The sequence below is a fragment of the Embiotoca jacksoni genome, unplaced genomic scaffold (assembly GCF_022577435.1).
Source record: "Embiotoca jacksoni isolate LCO1_2020_lvr unplaced genomic scaffold, fEmbJac1.0.p SCAF_13, whole genome shotgun sequence".
In the NCBI taxonomy this organism is placed as follows: Eukaryota; Metazoa; Chordata; class Actinopteri; family Embiotocidae; genus Embiotoca; species Embiotoca jacksoni.
Window position 1 is genome coordinate 417,501 of NW_027185263.1, and position 19,966 is coordinate 437,466.

The following is a 19,966-nucleotide window of genomic DNA, read 5'->3' on the forward strand; positions in this document are numbered from 1 at the left end:
AAGAGACACGAAATTTCAAAAAGAACCCGTCCGAGGTCTCACAGCCGGGACGCAAACTATACAGAGTCCTTTAAAAACTCTCCAGTGACCCTGAAAGACTGAAATCAGGGAAAAGTGAAGAAACTCTTCTGCAGTGGAAAGTTTGTGTCGCCTCAGGCTCCGTGTTGACGGGAGTTTATAACCATCACAGAGGACACGGAGCGGGACGAGTCCCAGCACGTCTGGGACGAAGACGAGGAGGAGGAGGGTGGAGGGGAGGGGGAAGGGGGGACGAAGAGCTGTTAGAGAAACTCAGTTCAGATTTTAGTGGTGGTGGTGTGTGTGTGTGTGTGTGTGTGTGTGTGTGTGTGTGTGTGTGTGTGTGTGTGAGAGTGTGTGTGTGTGTGTGTGTGTGTGTGTGTGTGTGTGTGTGTGTGTGTGTGTGTGTGTGTGTGTGTGTGTGTGTGTGTGTGTGTGTGTGTGTGTGTGTTGGTATCATGTGTGATCTGATCCTATCAGTTATATGTTTCCTCACATTTACTGGAGGTAGATGGAAAAGTACTGACACACGCATTTGTTTTTCTATTCTTGTGAAGATGTCGACATCAAATGTGACCAGGACACAACAAACGTGACCAGGACACAACATACGTGACCAGGACACAACATACGTGACCAGGACACAACATACGTGACCAGGACACATCATACGTGACCAGGATACATCATACGTGACCAGGAGACAACATACGTGACCAGGACACATCAAACGTGACCAGGACACAACATACATGACCAGGACACAACATACATGACCAGGACACAACATACGTGACCAGGACACAACATACGTGACCAGGACACAACATACGTGACCAGGACACATCATACGTGACCAGGACACATCAAATGTGACCAGGACACAACAAACGTGACCAGGACACAACATACGTGACCAGGACACAACATACGTGACCAGGACACAACATACGTGACCAGGACACATCATACGTGACCAGGATACATCATACGTGACCAGGAGACAACATACGTGACCAGGACACATCAAACGTGACCAGGACACAACATACATGACCAGGACACAACATACATGACCAGGACACAACATACGTGACCAGGACACAACATACGTGACCAGGACACAACATACGTGACCAGGATACATCATACGTGACCAGGAGACAACATACGTGACCAGGACACATCAAACGTGACCAGGACACAACATACGTGACCAGGAGACAACATACGTGACCAGGACACATCAAACGTGACCAGGACACAACATACGTGACCAGGACACATCATACGTGACCAGGACACAACATACGTGACCAGGACACAACATACGTGACCAGGATACATCATACGTGACCAGGAGACAACATATGTGACCAGGACACATCAAACGTGACCAGGACACATCATACGTGACCAGGAGACAACATACGTGACCAGGACACATCAAACGTGACCAGGACACATCATACGTGACCAGGATACATCATACGTGACCGGGACACAACATACGTGACCAGGACACATCATACGTGACCAGGATACATCATGCGTGACCAGGAGACAACATACGTGACCAGGACACATCAAACGTGACCAGGACACAACATACGTGACCAGGACACATCATACGTGACCAGGACACATCAAACGTGACCAGGACACAACATACGTGACCGGGACACAACATACGTGACCAGGACACAACATATGTGACCAGGAGACAACATACGTGACCAGGACACATCATACGTGACCAGGATACATCATACGTGACCGGGACACAACATACGTGACCAGGACACATCAAACGTGACCAGGACACAACATACGTGACCGGGACACATCATACGTGACCAGGACACATCAAACGTGACCAGGACACAACATACGTGACCGGGACACAACATACGTGACCAGGACACATCAAACGTGACCAGGACACAACATACGTGACCGGGACACAACATACGTGACCAGGACACAACATACGTGACCAGGACACATCAAACGTGACCAGGACACAACATACGTGACCGGGACACAACATACGTGACCAGGACACAACATACGTGACCAGGACACAACATACGTGACCAGGACACATCATACGTGACCAGGACACATCAAACGTGACCAGGACACAACATACGTGACCAGGACACATCAAACGTGACCGGGACACAACATACGTGACCGGGACACAACATACGTGACCAGGACACAACATACGTGACCAGGACACATCAAACGTGACCAGGACACAACATACGTGACCGGGACACATCAAACGTGACCAGGACACAACATACGTGACCGGGACACAACATACGTGACCAGGACACATCAAACGTGACCAGGACACAACATACGTGACCGGGACACAACATACGTGACCGGGACACAACATACGTGACCAGGACACATCAAACGTGACCAGGACACAACATACGTGACCGGGACACAACATACGTGACCAGGACACAACATACGTGACCAGGACACATCAAACGTGACCGGGACACAACATACGTGACCGGGACACAACATACGTGACCAGGACACAACATACGTGACCAGGACACAACATACGTGACCAGGACACATCATACGTGACCAGGACACATCAAACGTGACCAGGACACAACATACGTGACCAGGACACATCATACGTGACCAGGACACATCAAACGTGACCAGGACACATCAAACGTGACCAGGACACAACATACGTGACCAGGACACATCAAACGTGACCAGGACACATCAAACGTGACCAGGACACAACATACGTGACCAGGACACAACATACGTGACCAGGACACATCATACGTGACCAGGACACATCAAACGTGACCAGGACACAACATACGTGACCAGGACACATCATACGTGACCAGGACACATCAAACGTGACCAGGACACAACATACGTGACCAGGACACATCAAACGTGACCGGGACACAACATACGTGACCAGGACACAACATACGTGACCGGGACACAACATACGTGACCAGGACACATCATACGTGACCGGGACACATCAAACGTGACCAGGACACATCAAACGTGACCAGGACACAACATACGTGACCAGGACACATCAAACGTGACCAGGACACAACATACGTGACCAGGACACAACATACGTGACCAGGACACATCATACGTGACCAGGACACATCAAACGTGACCAGGACACAACATACGTGACCAGGACACAACATACGTGACCAGGACACATCATACGTGACCAGGACACATCAAACGTGACCAGGACACATCAAACGTGACCGGGACACAACATACGTGACCGGGACACAACATACGTGACCGGGACACAACATACGTGACCAGGACACATCATACGTGACCAGGACACATCATACGTGACCAGGACACATCAAACGTGACCAGGACACAACATACGTGACCTGGACACAACATACGTGACCTGGACACAACATACGTTCCAAAAGTTCTTCAAACTTCAAAATTCATCTACATGATAAAAAGACAAGTGTACACACACATACACGCGTTTTAAAGTTTAAATTGAAGGAAACTTTTAATTCGAACACGAATGAGTTCAGAAATGATTTTTGTCTTGAACTTCTTCTGTCTGATTGATCAGATTGATATAAATAGGATCAAACAGCCTGTTTGACTCAGATTAATGTGCTGTGTGTTTAAAATCTGAGTTTGTGATGTTCTGCTGCCCCCGTGTGGCTGCAGCATCAAACATCAACATCTGGCTCAACATGTTTCCAGATGTTTTTTAATGAACTGAATCTGACTGATTTGATGAACTTTGTGTCTGAAAGTCTTTCTGAAGGAGCAAATGAACACGTATTTCACGTGAATAAAGATATGAACACGTAGGAAGCAGCAGGTATTTAACAGACACACATTTTGTAAATGTCTGAACACTCGAGTTTGTAATTCACAACCTGAACCGTCAGACTCGACCTGGTCATGTCGGGGGCGGGGCTCTTCCACAGCTGTGGGTCTGATGTGTCAGTAATTACAGACAACGTTGACTAAAAAGAAACCTTGAATCCAGATGAGGCTTTGGTGAAACCAGCATCAGGTAAACAACCAGTCTGCAGGAAATCTCTTCTACTTCCTGTGCAGGTACATCAGGAACAGGAAGTAGGAGAAGTTGGCACCTGAATTGAACAAGACTGAAGCAGTTTTCTCAGCTTCAAGACAGAAAAGACTTCAGAAACATAGAATCTGTTTACATTTTGTTTAATAAAAAAGAAGAAAAAGAAGTTAGAATGAACACATGACAGCGTTTATACAGAGAGCTCAAACAGAAACTGATCAGCGGCTCCTGATCAATAAATCATTCGTTGAAAAACAAACTTCATATTTTTCTCAAACATTATTTACAAGTTATAAATTCATGGAAGTTCTAAAGAGAAACTTTTCTTCTCCAGTATTTTGTTGTGAGGCGTAAAAACAAAAAACTCTTTCATCAAACTCCTCTTTTTGTCTGAGTGTGATTAGCCTAGCTTAGCATAAACACTGGAAGCAGGTGGAAAATGTTAGCGCTGGAGCTACAGATAAGAATCAAGAGGAGTGCCGCGGACGGCTCCTTTAAAGTTTGGTTTTACATATGGAGGGCAGAGCTGTTCCCTGATTGGTCGTCTCACAGGGGTTTGGGCAGGTTGGACACCTCCTCCGCGCACTCATCGTAGGCGTCCTGGTACTCCTGATGAGGTTTGATCAGGATGACGCAGGTCGGCCGCTTGGAGCCGGCAGACGAACCGAGATCCTGAAACATTTCACAATAAAAGTATTAAATCAAACGGAGAAAAACACACATTTCAAAATAAAACACCAACAATGAACATCCAGAAATATGCAGCGAAAAAGAACCGTGGTGTTTTTAACTGGACCTCAGACTCACCACTTTAGAGGGGATGTAGGCGTACGGCAGGCTCCGGTCCTCACACATGATGGGCAGGTGGCAGTAGACGTCGATGGGCAGCGTGTCACCGGCCAAAACCACGATACTGCAGAGACACCGGAGAACACCCAGAAATAATCAACACCCGGACGTGAATCAAAGCTGCCAACAATTCAAAATGAACAAATAAAATCAAAGCCTGCAAATGATGAAACGCACGCCGGAGGTCAGCAACGCAATCTGACATGAAATGAAAGCTTCGGAGGAATAACTGCTGTGTGCTGGTGAAGTGACGCGTTGCCCTTTAAAGACTGGTGAAACTCACCCTTTCTCTCCTTTGTTGATGAACTTCTGGACTTCTTTCACTCCTCGCCGGATGTTCTTCACTTTGGCAGCTGGAATCAGAAAACACCAGACTGCATTTAAAAATCGATCATTTTTAGATCAGGCGCGAAGCTGTGAGGGCTCCGACCTGCCGAGTCAGCAGCAAACCGTCCCTCAGAAATTATATTCTTAAAATGCAGATTATGAGACATGTTATATGCCGAATTAATCAGAAGGGTGCTGTGATTTGTTCAGTGTCGAGCTTGACTTCCAACAATGATTGTAACATCTGCCGCCAAACGAAAAAGCGTTAAATTGTTGAATTTTCCGTGAGTTCAGCGGCCTCTTCATAAAAACACCAGAAACCGACAGATGAAATTAGCAAACTAAACTTGCGTTTATTTAAAGCGCAAACACGGACTGATAAAAACACGAGTTCATGTTTAACTGTGCTGCCTGCACGCGGCGGAGACCTGAACAGTGTAATGCTTCCAGACAACACCAGGAGGCGCTGCTTCTCCTCAGAAAACATCAAACTACTCGTAACTGTGGACATGTTAATGATTAGTTTAATGCCGAATTAATCAGAAGAATCAAACGACTCGTGCCACGTGTCATTTAATATCCTTCCCTGGTTGTAACGTCTGCAGCCAAACAAGAGTCCGTTAAAAACATCCATTTTCGAACTGACTTCGGTGTCTTCATTAAAACATCACAAGGTTCCCGTGCAGGGCCCGTTAGCAGCTAACACGTTAGCAGCGTTTTACCCTTCTTGACGCATTTGTAGAGCTTCTTGCTGAGTTTCCTGGAGGCCAGCGGCTGAGCGATCGGGTTCAGGTTGGCGATCAGCTCCTGGTACGACTTCTCGTTCCCGCCGGGGGTCACCGGCTCCTCTCCCTCCGCCGAACCCTTCTCCTTCTTCGTCTTCGTCATTCCTGATGAAGCGGTGATCTGTGATCGATGATCGATGATCGATAACAACACCGCGGACCTCCTTCCAGCCGGCCACAACCACCACGCTCCACGTGTTTGAGTTTCTTTATCTGCGGCTGTCTGGGAGCAGGTCAGGACAACAGCGCCCCCAGCGGCCCGGAGGGAAACAGCGCCCCCAGCGGCCCGGAGGGAAACAGCGCCCCCAGCGGCCCGGAGGGAAACAGCGCCCCCAGCGGCCCGGAGGGAAACAGCGACCTGACCCTTCAAAATAAAGGGCACAGCCTGTTTTTATTCACTTTTTACTGTTTTAGCATCATTTCCTGTCGAAAGCATATTTTTAATTCTTTATATACATATACATACATATATATAAACACAGAGGTTCCTTTTTTTGTGTATGTAAACCACAACAAGTTAAGAAGACATTTAAAAAAGTAATACTATTCAATAAACTTACATGCTTTCTAATTATATGGTTTTTTTTGAAGAAGTCTGTCAGTCAGAACGGTGATTTTATGAAGATATTTTAATGAATCAAAGATAAATTTAATATTCATTGGAAAATAAACTGCCGTGCGATGTAAACAACAAAAACACAAAAAGAAGAAACAAAATGAAATGAAAATAAAAACAAACATGTCTGATAAATATAACGGAATATAAACACATTAATGATGTAAAGTGTAGAAAAACATTTAATACATATGTAAACACTTAAATGTTATTCAGTAAACAAATAAAAGGAACACTATTGATTATTGTTGTTTACTTCTGCAAAACTCCACAAATTTGGTCTGAATCGGGACGGGTGGAGTCGGTGATGGTGATGGTGATGTAGTGATGATGTCATCAGTAGCCGATGATGTCACTGAGCACAGTGGGGATCTTTCTCTTCTTCATCTCTCTGGACATTTGACACCAGACGCAGGACAGACAGAAGGTGGAGCACAAGCAGTCGACGCACAAACTGCCCTGAACAACACAAACAAACACAACAATTAACAAAACAACATAAAAACATACTTCAGGCTTCTGGTCCACAGGATGGAAATACTGAGCAGATTTTTGTCCTTACTCTGATGCCGTAGCGATGACGTACGGAGACCCTCGTGGACATGGTGATGGGACGGATGCAGCCGAACACGTCCAGCAGGGGGAGACAGAGACAATGACCAAAATCTTTAGTGGTCTTACAGGCGAAGCAGGGACAACACCAGAACGCAAAGCAGCCTGTAAACAACACAACAACAACAACGACATTAACAAACAATACACAACATGATCATTTTTTCAAATTTGAAATATGTTTGGAAAATTTACAAATATTTGAATGGAGTTTGGTGTGGATTCATATTAGCTGCTCAGAAAATGCATTTCTAAAAAATTGATTATCAGTATTGAGCTGCATGCAGACCGATGTGTTAAATTAGCAGATATTTGAATGGAGTTTGGTGTTGATTCCTACGTTCATCCCTGTGCTGCTGTGAATGTGTCTGTAGAGGATCAATAGTTTGTTGTGAGGGGAACATATGATGTGCGTGTTACTGTACATTGTTTTCCGTCATCGCAGCAGTCGCAGATCCCAGACGACCAATCAGCATCATCGGAGGAAGCGAGCAGCGCCTGAGGCTGCGTGGACACCGACCAGCTCATCCTCCACCTGACCACACAGAAACAGCTTCACTCAGTCCAGTCCAAAGGTTCAATTTGCAGATATTTGAATGCAGTTTGGTGTTGATTCTTACCAGCAGCTCAAGAAAATACTTAAAAATGTTATCGCAAACGTTTGTTTACATTTAGCTGATATTAAATTAGTCGAGATTTGAATAGAGTTTGGTGCAGATACTTAAAATACATTTAAACAAATATATTAATGCTGTCCTACTGTATATACACACTAATATAAAATGATTAAATATTTGAAGAGTTTGGTGCAGACTTCAATTAGGTGTTCAGAACATTCCTCGATATTGTCCTATATGTAAAGTGATATTAAATTAGCAGATACTTGAATGGAGTTTGGTGTCGATTCTCAGTCGCTGCTGAGAAAACACATTAACACCAGAACCTATCAGGTCAGTGTCGTCACGTCAACCCTCAAAATATCAAAACAAACAGATAAATACATAAATAAAATAACATAAATAAAAACAGGAACGCTGTAATATAATCACATCTCGTATTTGTTTCTGTAAAAACTGAGGAGAAGCAGATTAGAAGAGATAAACAGGTGATAATCTTACCTGAGTGTCGGACTGATCCGGCCGCTCTGATTGGACGTCTTCTCTCAGAGGTACGAAGGTTTCGGATGAACTCGATAAACGAGTTTGACTGTTTTCTTTTTTCCATGTTGTCACAGAGTCAGCTGACAGTTATTGTTACATTTCAACAGCAGTCTTTTATTTTGATAGTCTCAGCAGACAGGACAAACTTCATTGATTATAAGTATTAATTAATACAAATTATTATGTAGCATTTAATGAATTCAAGGACCATATTCTCCAGTCTCAACACAAAGTGATGAAAAGTTGTTAGTGTCCTTAAATGTTTCAGCAATCCCCGTGATGTAAGCACTTCCTGTCTGGAGTCCCTTCTTGTCGACGCCTCCATGAACAGAAACTCAGGAGCTTTAGTTCCAACAGGAACCTTTTATCAGAGCAACAGCTGTTGACTTCCAGTGACGACTTCAATAAAGCGTCCAGCAGGTGGAGGTTCGCTGAACAGAAGCCCCGCCCACTGCGTCCACAGACAGTTGGATAAGGTTGTTCAAACCTGACCGGGCTGCCGGATTTAAAGCTGCGTTTCAGTTCATCATCAACACGCTGAACTTTTTATTCTTTTCTCACCGACAGGAAGTAGCATTCAGACAGTTTATGTTTTTCAAAATAGGAGACAGAAACCGTTTCCTGTGTTGCGCTGGGAATGTGACCGCGGCACCGCTGGTTTACACCATTTGAATCGTGAAGTTTTGAGCTTTCAAACGATGTTAACTTCTGTAATTTGATTCTGAACTGGACCAAGCCTTTCAAAATAAAGCGTCAGGAGTCGGAAGATATTTATAAACTGATCTGATTGGATGTTTCTCAGCAATGCTTTCTGGGATTTGCAGTCGGGTTCGTAGACGTTTGTTCGTCCAGTTTAATCTGTCACCTTTCAAATTTGTCGTGTTTCCACCTCTGGGCTCCGCAGGCCGGTGGGCGGAGCCTCAGAGCTCAGGGGCAGGACTCGTACACGCCTCCGTTACCGCCTTCGTCTATCTGATAGATGTTCTCTGCAACAGAAACTCGACGGTGGAGCTGGAGGGAGGACGAAGTGGAGCTGAACTGGACCAAAGCGCCGACCTGCAGCCATGCTCTGCAACACAAAAATCTACATTTTCAACACATAATTTCCTCTTTAAGACTCTTGGAAATGAAAAATGTCGTTTTCTTATGAGAAAATAAAAGCTGATCTACAAGGATTTATTTGGTATTTAAAAGAACTGTAAAATCTTCATAAAAACATTCAATAACAGAGTATTGCGCCATAAATCAGTTAAAATGCTACAAACACTTCGTTTCAGATCGTTTCAGTCGTTTTACAAACAAAAATACGAAAAGAAAAACAATAAAGTAAAATATTCTCAGAAATGAGACGAGCTTTTAGTTTTCTTGGTCACATGTTGTTATAAATTTAAAGTTTGGGGTTGTTTTTTTGTTTTGGATTTCTTTGTCACAAATTTGATCGGAAAATTCATCATTCGGTAAAATAATCCCGTGACTTGAATCAGATCCTTCCAGGAGGTTTTTTGTGATTGGTTTGATAACATTTTTTGGAATTTGCAGCTTTTCTGAAAACTTCTGTGGTAATTTGTGAAGTTTTGAGTGAGTTTTTTTTTGCAATAATATCGCAGAAATGATCAAAAGTTAGCAACATTTGCTGTCAAAATAAGAGTTTTAAATACTTTTTAAATGCGTGTTGTTTGGTTTGAAAATCAAACCCGTGTCGGAGCCGTTTAGCCAGATGCCCCTTTTAAAGGTCACTTCCTGTTTGATTCATCGGAGCTCAGCTGCGATCATGCGGTTCAACGCTCCCCGTCCGTCTCACCATCCTCCGCCTCGGTGGAGGTGTTGAGCAACACAATCAAGGTCTTGACGTGAAACTCAGAGGTTTCCTCTCACGCTCTCATCACGGCTTCAGTTTCTGGTGACAGAAACACCAAAGGAAACTGAAGCTTTGACATGTCGCCCTTTAAAGACTTTGAGGTTTTTAGTGAGAAAGGTTCAGGCTGAAATAACCAATAAATACAATATGAACTATTGTTTTATACTTTAAACCCTCGAGAGAGTTTTAATGGACCACCATCAGTAAACTACTCTGGCATGTTTTCTTAAAAATAAATATTACATATATATCAGTCAGAAAGTGTCAATTATTATTTTTTTTTTTAAATCAGTTTTGAAATGTCCAACGGTCATTGAACTAATCGTGTGCACCGAACGCCTCCAGAGTTTAAAACTGATTTATGTCCTCGTGTCACTTCAAAGTTTCTCAGCTGAGAACGTCCCGATCGCTCAGGTGAGTCTCGATTGTTTCTGATCTCCACTTCAACAAGCTGAGAGTTCAAATCTGAGACTCCTCAAAAACACATGAACCAGGAGACACATGAGGACACTCACAGTTTGTTGAGGTGTCTTCTCGCTGCAGAGACAAAAACAGACAGAAAAATTAAAAAATGATCTGGAGATAAACGTCCTTTTTTATTTTGAACTCACCGATGATGACGAGACCGCCCGCGATGATCAGAACCACCAACCCGAACAGAACACACAGCAGAACCACGGCAACGGTGCTGTCCTCCTGCAGACACACACACACACACACACACACACACACACAGAACTAATAATAAATAAAGGAGGGAGACTTTTTTTCAAACCTTTTTTGTTATAATAAGAGTATATAGGTTGTTGATCTGCCAGTGACCTTTGACCTCCAACATCTCACTTCATCCTCGAGGAGATTTTTGTTCCAAACCTGATGAATTTCGTTGAAGGTGTTCCTGAGATATTGAGCTCACAGGAACGGGGGGGGGGGGGGCAGATTGGATAGATGTCAAGTCAAGAGTGACCTTTGACCCCTAACTCTTAATCATCTCATCGTTGGGACTGAGTGAACATTTGTGTCAAGTTTGAAGAAATTGCCTCGAGGTGTCTCCGAGATTTTTACCGGAACGGGACGGACAATCTGAAAAGGTCCTCGTCCATGATAACAAAAAAGAATATATATATATACAACTTAAAAGTGTGGTTTCACATCAAACAGGAAACGCTGGCGTCTCAGACCTCGATGCTCCCCACGGCGTCGAAGGAGGAAGTCAGGCGGCTTTCTGTGGATGTCATGTGACCTACGAGATGAGGAAACGAAAGCAGCCGTTTTTAGGACCACTGTGTCAGCAGCATGACTTCAGAAACTCTGAAACACCAAAATGTTCCTGATCTCAAATCTTACTGCGACAATAAATCTGACGTATGAGTTTTTAAAGATTCGCAACTTACTGACTCTGAAACGTATTTTTCTTGTCAACATGTAATGTTCGATTTTGCTAAAGTTTTATTATTTTTAGATCACAAATCAAAATTCTCCAAACACAAAGCTGTGATGTTTGACTGCTTTGTGCTCTGAAACATTGCTTTTTTTTAATCTGTTTTCTTAAAATGTTTTCCAGTGATTCATCATTCATATTCTCATAAGAAGTGATTATAAATGACACTTCAAAAAAAAAAAAAAAAAAATCTAAATTTTTTTCCTCGAGTGTACATTTTTTGTCAGTTTTACCACAAAAAGATGAAACAAAACTTTGTGAATTGTATCAAAATTTTTGAAAAAAGCTGCTGCACAATAAAATAATTCGTATTTTTTTAAAAATCATAAATCAAAATCAGAAAAGACGTTGGTTTTCTTTGCTTGATTAAATATTAATATATCTATTTAAAATATTTATTTATAACAAACTATGTAATTTTTTAAAATATTTTCAGCTGAGACCAAGTGAAGCTCAATAATGGCTCAATTTAAAATATAAAATATAAAATCTGCAGTACCGTTATCGACCACAACATGAGTTCATGGGCTCGTGGCGCTATTTTGTTTTTGCAAATTACAGAAATTAAATAAACGCAAATGTACAATCGTCCTGTTTTATTATTTTTGCCTTTAACACCGTCAGCAAAGTTCAACCTGATAAAAGAAAACCAGAAGATAAAATGAGGATGTTTAAGTTGCACTATAATCTCACTCACTCACTGTATCTAAGGAGGCTTTATCATTAAATACGTGACTTTAATTTATTACTCATTCAACTCTGTTTGGTCATATATTAGCCATGTTTTATGTAAAAAAACACTAAAGGTATTCTCCCCGTCGGGGAATTGAACCCCGGTCTCCCGCGTGACAGGCGGGGATACTGACCACTATACTAACGAGGAGAGATGCGGAAAACACGTGACACCACCGAAGGGTTCATCATTCATCAACCATGTCTCCAACATGTTTATCAATCACACTTCGTTTTTAAACTGCTTCCTTCGTTCCTGACCGATGGCAGTAAACCATCACTGCTGCATCACCTGCAGTCTGCCCGGCTGTTGTCGGCTCGGTCAGCTCGGTCGGCGTCTCTGTGTCTGACGCTGGTGATCCAGTCGTATGTGGAGCTGAAACACAACAATAACTTTTAACGTCATTAAAACATAATTTTAAGTGCAGTACCACGGAGGGCCACCAGGGACTGGCTCCAAAAAAACTCCAGTCGACCCCAATAGACTTTAGGCCTCAAACACAGCTAAGTTTGGGGGGGGGGGGGGTGTCCTTGTTTAGTTGACAGATCTAGGGTCTAGGGTGCAATCAGGTTTCCGGAATAGGTGGGCGGGGCATAGGGCCTTTGCTCCTCCCCCAGCTCGTCCAAATATGGTAACTTCAGGCTAAACAAAAACATGTTAAGACTGGAGGCTTCAGAAAGACAGCTCTATTGGAGCCAGAGGTTTTTCTGAACCAGCCCCTAGTGGCCCTCAGTGGTATCGCATTTAAAATTACTTCCACATTGGCTTCACTTTTCAGAAACTACAAACATTTCTAGAAACAGACTTTTCTATTACAAGATGGTGCAAATATTGAAATATAATAATATCTCTTTGAAAATGGAAACATTGAAGAAATCTGTCTGAAGATGTTGATACGAACAGGAGGAGCTGGTTACGACTCGTTTACGTCATCGTTCCTCAATGAGTTTTGCGATCGTTTCTGACCTCCGTCAATGGTCAGGTCGAAGTGATGTTTGTCGTCGTTGAACCACCCGGGTATCTCCACCCTGCATCCGTATCGTCCGGCGTCTCCCTCGGTGGTGTTCAGGATGGTCAGAGACACATCGCCTTCGTCCAGTCGTCCCTGCAGCTGAAACCTTCCCGAGCCTCCGTCCGTCACTTTAAACCCGTCGGAGGAGATGAGCGGCGGCGAGCCGCAGCCACTGTTTGGTATATTACCTCGACTCCAACAAGCTGGAAGCTCTTTGTGGTACTTTATGTTGTATTGACAGGGCAGAGTGACGTTCTGACCTGCTCCAACATGAACGCTCATCTTGTCACATTCAGAGGCTGTAAAGACAGAAAAAACAGGGAAAGTTCTCACTTTGTTTTCCACCTTCCAGCAGCAAGACTCTGTTTTACAAAATTTGGCAAAAATGTGGACATCTGTTGATTCTTTGTTCAATAAACAAAAGTAAAAAGAAAACATTTCTATTGTTTTTGTTGACTGACTTCATTATATTTTTGCAATAGAAAAGAAAACTGCTAAATTGTACTGCAAACGTTTTTGACATTAAAAACTACAAGCATTCTGCAGCATTTTACATCACCAAAGGCTGCAGTACCGTTATCGACCACATGGGCTCGTGGCGCTATTTTGTTTTTGCAAATTACAGTAAGTAAATAAACACAAATGTACAATTGTCCTGTTTTACTATTTTCGCCTTTAATACCGTCAGCAAAGTTCAACCTGATAAAAGAAAATCAGAAGATAAAATGAGGACATTTTACGTAATCAAAACTAAAGGTATTCTCCCCGTCGGGGAATTGAACCCCGGTCTCCCGCGTGACAGGCGGGGATACTGACCACTATACTAACGAGGAGTGATGCTAAAAGGGGAGGAGCTTAGGACCCACATGGCCAACACCACGGCCATCTTGAAAGTACCTGCTAATGAAAATATCTTAATACCTGAGCATTCAATCCAAACACCCTAGCAACCATTTAGGAATACCCCCGCAAACAATTAACAACACCCTGGCAACCACGTAGCTACACCTGGTGACAGTTACTCATGAATATAAATATAAATATAAATATATGAATATAAATATATATATATATATATATATAAATATATATATATATATATATATATATATATATATATATATATGTCGTTAACTTTGAGCAAGTGAAGGTAATTATGGTTGAATAAAGATCAAATTTAACAGAAAGATAAATGAAACCTCCCCGTCGGGGAATTGAACCCCGGTCTCCCGCGTGACAGGCGGGGATACTGACCACTATACTAACGAGGAGTGGTGCTAAAAGGGGAGGCGCTTAGGACCCACATGACCGGCACCACGGCCATCCTGGTTGCCTGCTGATGAATATACCTGAGCATTCAATCCAAACACCCAAGCAACCATTTAGGAATACCCGCAAACAATTAACAGGACATATACGTTTTTAACATTACAACGAGCAACAGTACAAGCATCCTGCAGCATGTTTTCACTAAAGGCTGCAGTACCGTTATCGACCACAACATGAGTTCATGGGCTCGTGGCGCTATTTTGTTTTTGCAAATTACAGAAATTAAATAAACGCAAATGTACAATCGTCCTGTTTTATTATTTTTGCCTTTAACACCGTCAGCAAAGTTCAACCTGATAAAAGAAAACCAGAAGAAGATAAAATGAGGATGTTTAAGTTGCACTATAATCTCACTCACTCACTGTATCTAAGGAGGCTTTATCATTAAATATATGACTTTAATTTATTATTTACTCATTCAACTCAATGTTTGGTCATATATTAGCCATGTTTTATGTAAAAAAGACTAATCCTCCCCGTCGGGGAATTGAACCCCGGTCTCCCGCGTGACAGGCGGGGATACTGACCACTATACTAACGAGGAGTGGCTTCACAGCTGGCGACTAAGTCCGCGTCAAGACCACAACTAAACCTGGTGAAGGTGACTCGAAACTGCCCAACCTCACCAACCCCGATGTAAACAGACTCAACAAATCTTATAGGAAAGATGCAACAATTCAAGACATTTACTTAGCTCAGTATTAAATAGTATTTTAAATCATATTCTTGAAATTATAATTATTATAATCACACCGCTTCAAACAGGCAAATTCTTAAAAAAGTAAAACTCTTGAAAAGGCAGTTTCAGTGCAAACAACCTTCTTTCTTTAAGAGAACATCCGAGATGAGTTTTTATATTCTTAGATTCAGTGACAGCAGAACTTTACACGCACAACAGAAAAGAGACTAAAGGAAAACCAGACGAGGACAGAATAAAATGAATGAAATGAATGAAATGAATGAAATGAGGAAAATGAATAAAATGAGTAAAATGAATAAAATGAGTAAAATGAATAAAATGAATGAAATGAGTAAAATGAGTAAAATAAGTAAAATAAGTAAAATGAGTAAAATGAATAAAATGAGTAAAATGAATAAAATGAGTAAAATGAATAAAATAAGTAAAATGAATAAAATAAGTAAAATGAGTAAAATGAGTAAAATAAGTAAAATGAGTAAAATGAATAAAATGAGTAAAATGAGTAAAATGAATAAAATGAGTAAAATGAGTAAAATGAATAAAATGAGTAAAATGAGTAAAATGAGTAAAATGAATAAAATGAGTAAAATGAATAAAATGAGTAAAATGAATAAATATCGTTTGCTTTCAGTACCTGTGAGGAGTGCGAGCAGCAGCATGAGCTTCATGATGAACACTGAAGAACCGTTTTCACAGCAACTCGTTTGACCAAAGCAGCAGCTGCAGCTGAGTCACCACATCTGCACACCATGCAGGAAATAAAAACCACACTGGGGTCTGAGATGTGACACACCAAGTGATGAAAAAAGAAACTTAACTTTTAAAGATAGATAGTGATTTTATTAATACTACAAAGGGACATTTTTTTTTCGCGACAGCAGCATTAGACACGTCAAACGTGTCAAACAGTCTGCATGTAAATCCAAAGAGAGCTCAGTAGTAGAGCAGGATGAAACGTCTTCGCTGTTTGTTTCTGTTCAGCTGAAAACGCTCCAAACATTAAAAAAAGATTATAGAAATAATAATAAATTGGACCTCCCCGTCGGGGAATTGAACCCCGGTCTCCCGCGTGACAGGCGGGGATACTGACCACTATACTAACGAGGAGTGCCTTAACATAACATGTCTGCAGTACACCTTTTATCCACAACGAAGACCCGTATGTGCCTGTGGCGCTGTTTCATTGTTCGTGAAGAGGAAACACACAGAACAGAGATATTCGGTGGTCTGTGCTGCCACCTGCTGGTCAGATAGCAGAACCGCAGCCAAGCGTGACCACATCGCAGACAGACGGGAGGAGAAATAAAAGAGATTCAGGACACATTCGACCACTTTTGTCATCAATACATACTCGTCTGTCTAAAAGCTCCAAATACAAATATTTACAGTTTAGTGATTTTTTTTTATGAATCATCTCCACATTGAACTCGTGCTGCCGACCCCATGCCGCAGGTATTCACTTATTAAACACGTTATAAGAAGTTTAATTGTATTATTTATAGACTAGTGAACATACTTGTTTTCGCCTACTGAACACATAAAATGCGAATCACACAAAATAAGAAGTAACGGTTTAAAAATCGTAATATTCACAACAGCATTTGCCGCAGACATTTTAGAGATGAGTAGTTTAACTACCTGTAATTTAGGACTCACCTGGGAAACAGAAATAAGCCTCAAAAAAGACCAGCAGTGACCGCAAAGTCTACAGTTCTGGTTTAAAAAGTTTCAAAAACAAAACCAGCAGACTGCAAGCAGGTAAAAATACACAAACTACAAATAAAAGAGTTTACAGGTGGAGGCTCGTGATGTCCACGTGGTCGTTAAGGCTCATAAAAGTTCGGCTAACAGCTGAAGAAATAAAAAGTGAGTCATGTCGGTCAGACATGAAACCGTGAAACAGACGTGAAACCGTGAAACCGTGAAACAGACGTGAAACCGTGAAACAGACGTGAAACAGACGTGAAACCGTGAAACAGACATGAAACCGTGAAACAGACGTGAAACCGTGAAACGGACGTGAAACCGTGAAACCGTGAAACAGACGTGAAACCGTGAAACGGACGTGAAACCGTGAAACAGACATGAAACCGTGAAACAGACGTGAAACAGACGTGAAACCGTGAAACAGACATGAAACCGTGAAACGGACGTGAAACAGACGTGAAACCGTGAAACAGACATGAAACAGACGTGAAACCGTGAAACAGACGTGAAACCGTGAAACGGACGTGAAACCGTGAAACAGACGTGAAACCGTGAAACGGACATGAAACCGTGAAACGGACGTGAAACAGACGTGAAACCGTGAAACAGACGTGAAACCGTGAAACGGACGTGAAACCGTGAAACCGTGAAACAGACGTGAAACAGACGTGAAACCGTGAAACAGACGTGAAACCGTGAAACAGACGTGAAACAGACGTGAAACCGTGAAACAGACGTGAAACCGTGAAACAGACGTGAAACCGTGAAACGGACATGAAACCGTGAAACGGACGTGAAACAGACGTGAAACCGTGAAACAGACGTGAAACCGTGAAACGGACGTGAAACCGTGAAACCGTGAAACAGACGTGAAACAGACGTGAAACCGTGAAACAGACGTGAAACCGTGAAACAGACGTGAAACAGACGTGAAACCGTGAAACAGACGTGAAACCGTGAAACAGACGTGAAACAGACGTGAAACAGACGTGAAACCGTGAAACAGACATGAAACCGTGAAACGGACGTGAAACAGACGTGAAACCGTGAAACAGACATGAAACAGACGTGAAACCGTGAAACAGACGTGAAACCGTGAAACGGACGTGAAACCGTGAAACAGACGTGAAACAGACGTGAAACCGTGAAACAGACGTGAAACCGTGAAACGGACATGAAACCGTGAAACGGACATGAAACCGTGAAACGGACGTGAAACAGACGTGAAACAGATGTGAAACCGTGAAACAGACGTGAAACCGTGAAACGGACGTGAAACCGTGAAACAGACGTGAAACAGACGTGAAACCGTGAAACAGACGTGAAACCGTGAAACGGACATGAAACCGTGAAACAGACGTGAAACAGACGTGAAACAGACGTGAAACCGTGAAACAGACGTGAAACCGTGAAACACATGAAACCGTGAAACCGTGAAACAGACATGAAACCGTGAAACCGTGAAACAGACATGAAACCGTGAAACGGACATGAAACCGTGAAACGGACGTGAAACCGTGAAACAGACGTGAAACCGTGAAACAGACGTGAAACCGTGAAACCGTGAAACAGACATGAAACCGTGAAACGGACATGAAACCGTGAAACGGACGTGAAACCGTGAAACAGACGTGAAACCGTGAAACAGACGTGAAACCGTGAAACACATGAAACCGTGAAACCGTGAAACAGACATGAAACCGTGAAACGGACGTGAAACCGTGAAACGGACGTGAAACCGTGAAACGGACATGAAACCGTGAAACGGACGTGAAACCGTGAAACAGACGTGAAACCGTGAAACACATGAAACCGTGAAACCGTGAAACGGACATGAAACCGTGAAACGGACGTGAAACCGTGAAACAGACGGACGATAACAGCGGAGTTATTACGACGTTTTTATCTTCTCTGCGTGTAAACTCGACTTCTCCGGACCGGATCACGTGACCGCCGTTTACCGGTGGCACCACTCATTTAGTATTTGAATTAAAAATTCAATCTAGTTGTTTTTGAACTGAACCTTATCATTATTAAAAACGTAAATCTGTTATATTTATATTTTGTAAATAAAAGCTCACAAGAACACAATAGTTTAATGATAAAAACAGCAGCGTAATTTCGTGATGTTATTATTTAAGAGTATTTTTAACAAGTTCAGGATAAAAATGTGAATATACAGTTTTTAATGGAGGTTATTATTTTTCTTTTAGCAATTTAAGCTTGGTATATTATTTTTAATAGCAGTAAAGATCAAAATATTGTTTTATTTGTATGTATTAGATGCACAAACAATTATATTTCAAGAGAAACACAATGGGACTTAATAAATACATTTAATCCAAATATTCAATTGAATTCAATTCAATTTGTATAGCACCAAATCACAACGCAGGTTATTTCATGGCACTTAACACATTAAAGTCTTTACAGAAGAACTTTACAACATTATACAGAGAAACCAACAATTCAACAATTCAACAATTCCCTTTAACAGGAAGAAACCTCTGACAGAACCAGGATCAGAGGTGGGCGGAGCATCTGTTAACAGAACCAGGATCAGAGGTGGGCGGAGCATCTGTTAAAAGAACCAGGATCAGAGGTGGGCGGAGCATCTGTTAACAGAACCAGGATCAGAGGTGGGCGGAGCATCTGTTAACAGAACCAGGATCAGAGGGGGGCGGAGCATCTGTTAAAAGAACCAGGAT

At 42.3% G+C, this 19,966-nt stretch overlaps 3 protein-coding genes and 5 non-coding genes across 10 annotated transcripts; all 8 read right to left on the bottom strand.

The window, feature by feature from the left end:
* Positions 1-4,256: 4,256 nt before the first annotated feature.
* Positions 4,257-6,310, bottom strand: nhp2 (NHP2 ribonucleoprotein homolog (yeast)). Its single transcript, XM_069145735.1, has 4 exons — positions 6,028-6,310; positions 5,262-5,331; positions 4,937-5,042; positions 4,257-4,801 (listed from the first exon to the last, which is right to left on the bottom strand). Exons 1-4 carry the CDS (start codon positions 6,191-6,193, stop codon positions 4,676-4,678), a joined length of 468 nt encoding a protein of 155 aa, XP_069001836.1. The 5' UTR covers positions 6,194-6,310; the 3' UTR covers positions 4,257-4,675.
* Positions 6,311-6,705: 395 nt separating this feature from the next.
* LOC138196057 (cornifelin homolog B-like) lies at positions 6,706-8,510 on the bottom strand. Of its 2 annotated transcripts, XM_069145740.1 has the most exons (4): positions 8,437-8,510; positions 7,744-7,853; positions 7,269-7,423; positions 6,706-7,165 (listed from the first exon to the last, which is right to left on the bottom strand). In XM_069145740.1, the coding sequence occupies exons 2-4, from the start codon at positions 7,844-7,846 to the stop codon at positions 7,043-7,045; spliced, it is 381 nt and encodes a 126-aa protein (XP_069001841.1). In that variant the 5' UTR covers positions 7,847-7,853; positions 8,437-8,510; the 3' UTR covers positions 6,706-7,042. The 2 variants fall into 2 exon arrangements, with proteins under 2 accessions (XP_069001841.1, XP_069001842.1); XM_069145741.1 differs by lacking the exon at positions 8,437-8,510 and having other exon boundaries at positions 7,744-8,263.
* Positions 8,511-8,565: 55 nt separating this feature from the next.
* Positions 8,566-16,319, bottom strand: LOC138196056 (T-cell immunoglobulin and mucin domain-containing protein 4-like). Of its 2 annotated transcripts, XM_069145736.1 has the most exons (7): positions 16,186-16,318; positions 13,477-13,821; positions 12,802-12,885; positions 11,518-11,579; positions 10,948-11,032; positions 10,852-10,873; positions 8,566-9,547 (listed from the first exon to the last, which is right to left on the bottom strand). In XM_069145736.1, exons 1-7 carry the CDS (start codon positions 16,217-16,219, stop codon positions 9,406-9,408), a joined length of 774 nt encoding a protein of 257 aa, XP_069001837.1. In that variant the 5' UTR covers positions 16,220-16,318; the 3' UTR covers positions 8,566-9,405. The 2 variants fall into 2 exon arrangements, with proteins under 2 accessions (XP_069001837.1, XP_069001840.1); XM_069145739.1 differs by lacking the exon at positions 10,852-10,873 and having other exon boundaries at positions 16,186-16,319.
* Positions 12,589-12,660, bottom strand: trnad-guc (transfer RNA aspartic acid (anticodon GUC)). Its single transcript has one exon. It is a non-coding gene; the product is annotated as a tRNA-Asp (tRNA).
* Positions 14,284-14,355, bottom strand: trnad-guc (transfer RNA aspartic acid (anticodon GUC)). The gene has a single exon. It is a non-coding gene; the product is annotated as a tRNA-Asp (tRNA).
* Positions 14,722-14,793, bottom strand: trnad-guc (transfer RNA aspartic acid (anticodon GUC)). The gene has a single exon. It is a non-coding gene; the product is annotated as a tRNA-Asp (tRNA).
* Positions 15,324-15,395, bottom strand: trnad-guc (transfer RNA aspartic acid (anticodon GUC)). The gene has a single exon. It is a non-coding gene; the product is annotated as a tRNA-Asp (tRNA).
* Positions 16,320-16,586: 267 nt separating the features above from the next.
* On the bottom strand, positions 16,587-16,658 carry trnad-guc (transfer RNA aspartic acid (anticodon GUC)). The gene has a single exon. It is a non-coding gene; the product is annotated as a tRNA-Asp (tRNA).
* Between the last annotated feature and the right edge of the window lie 3,308 nt (positions 16,659-19,966).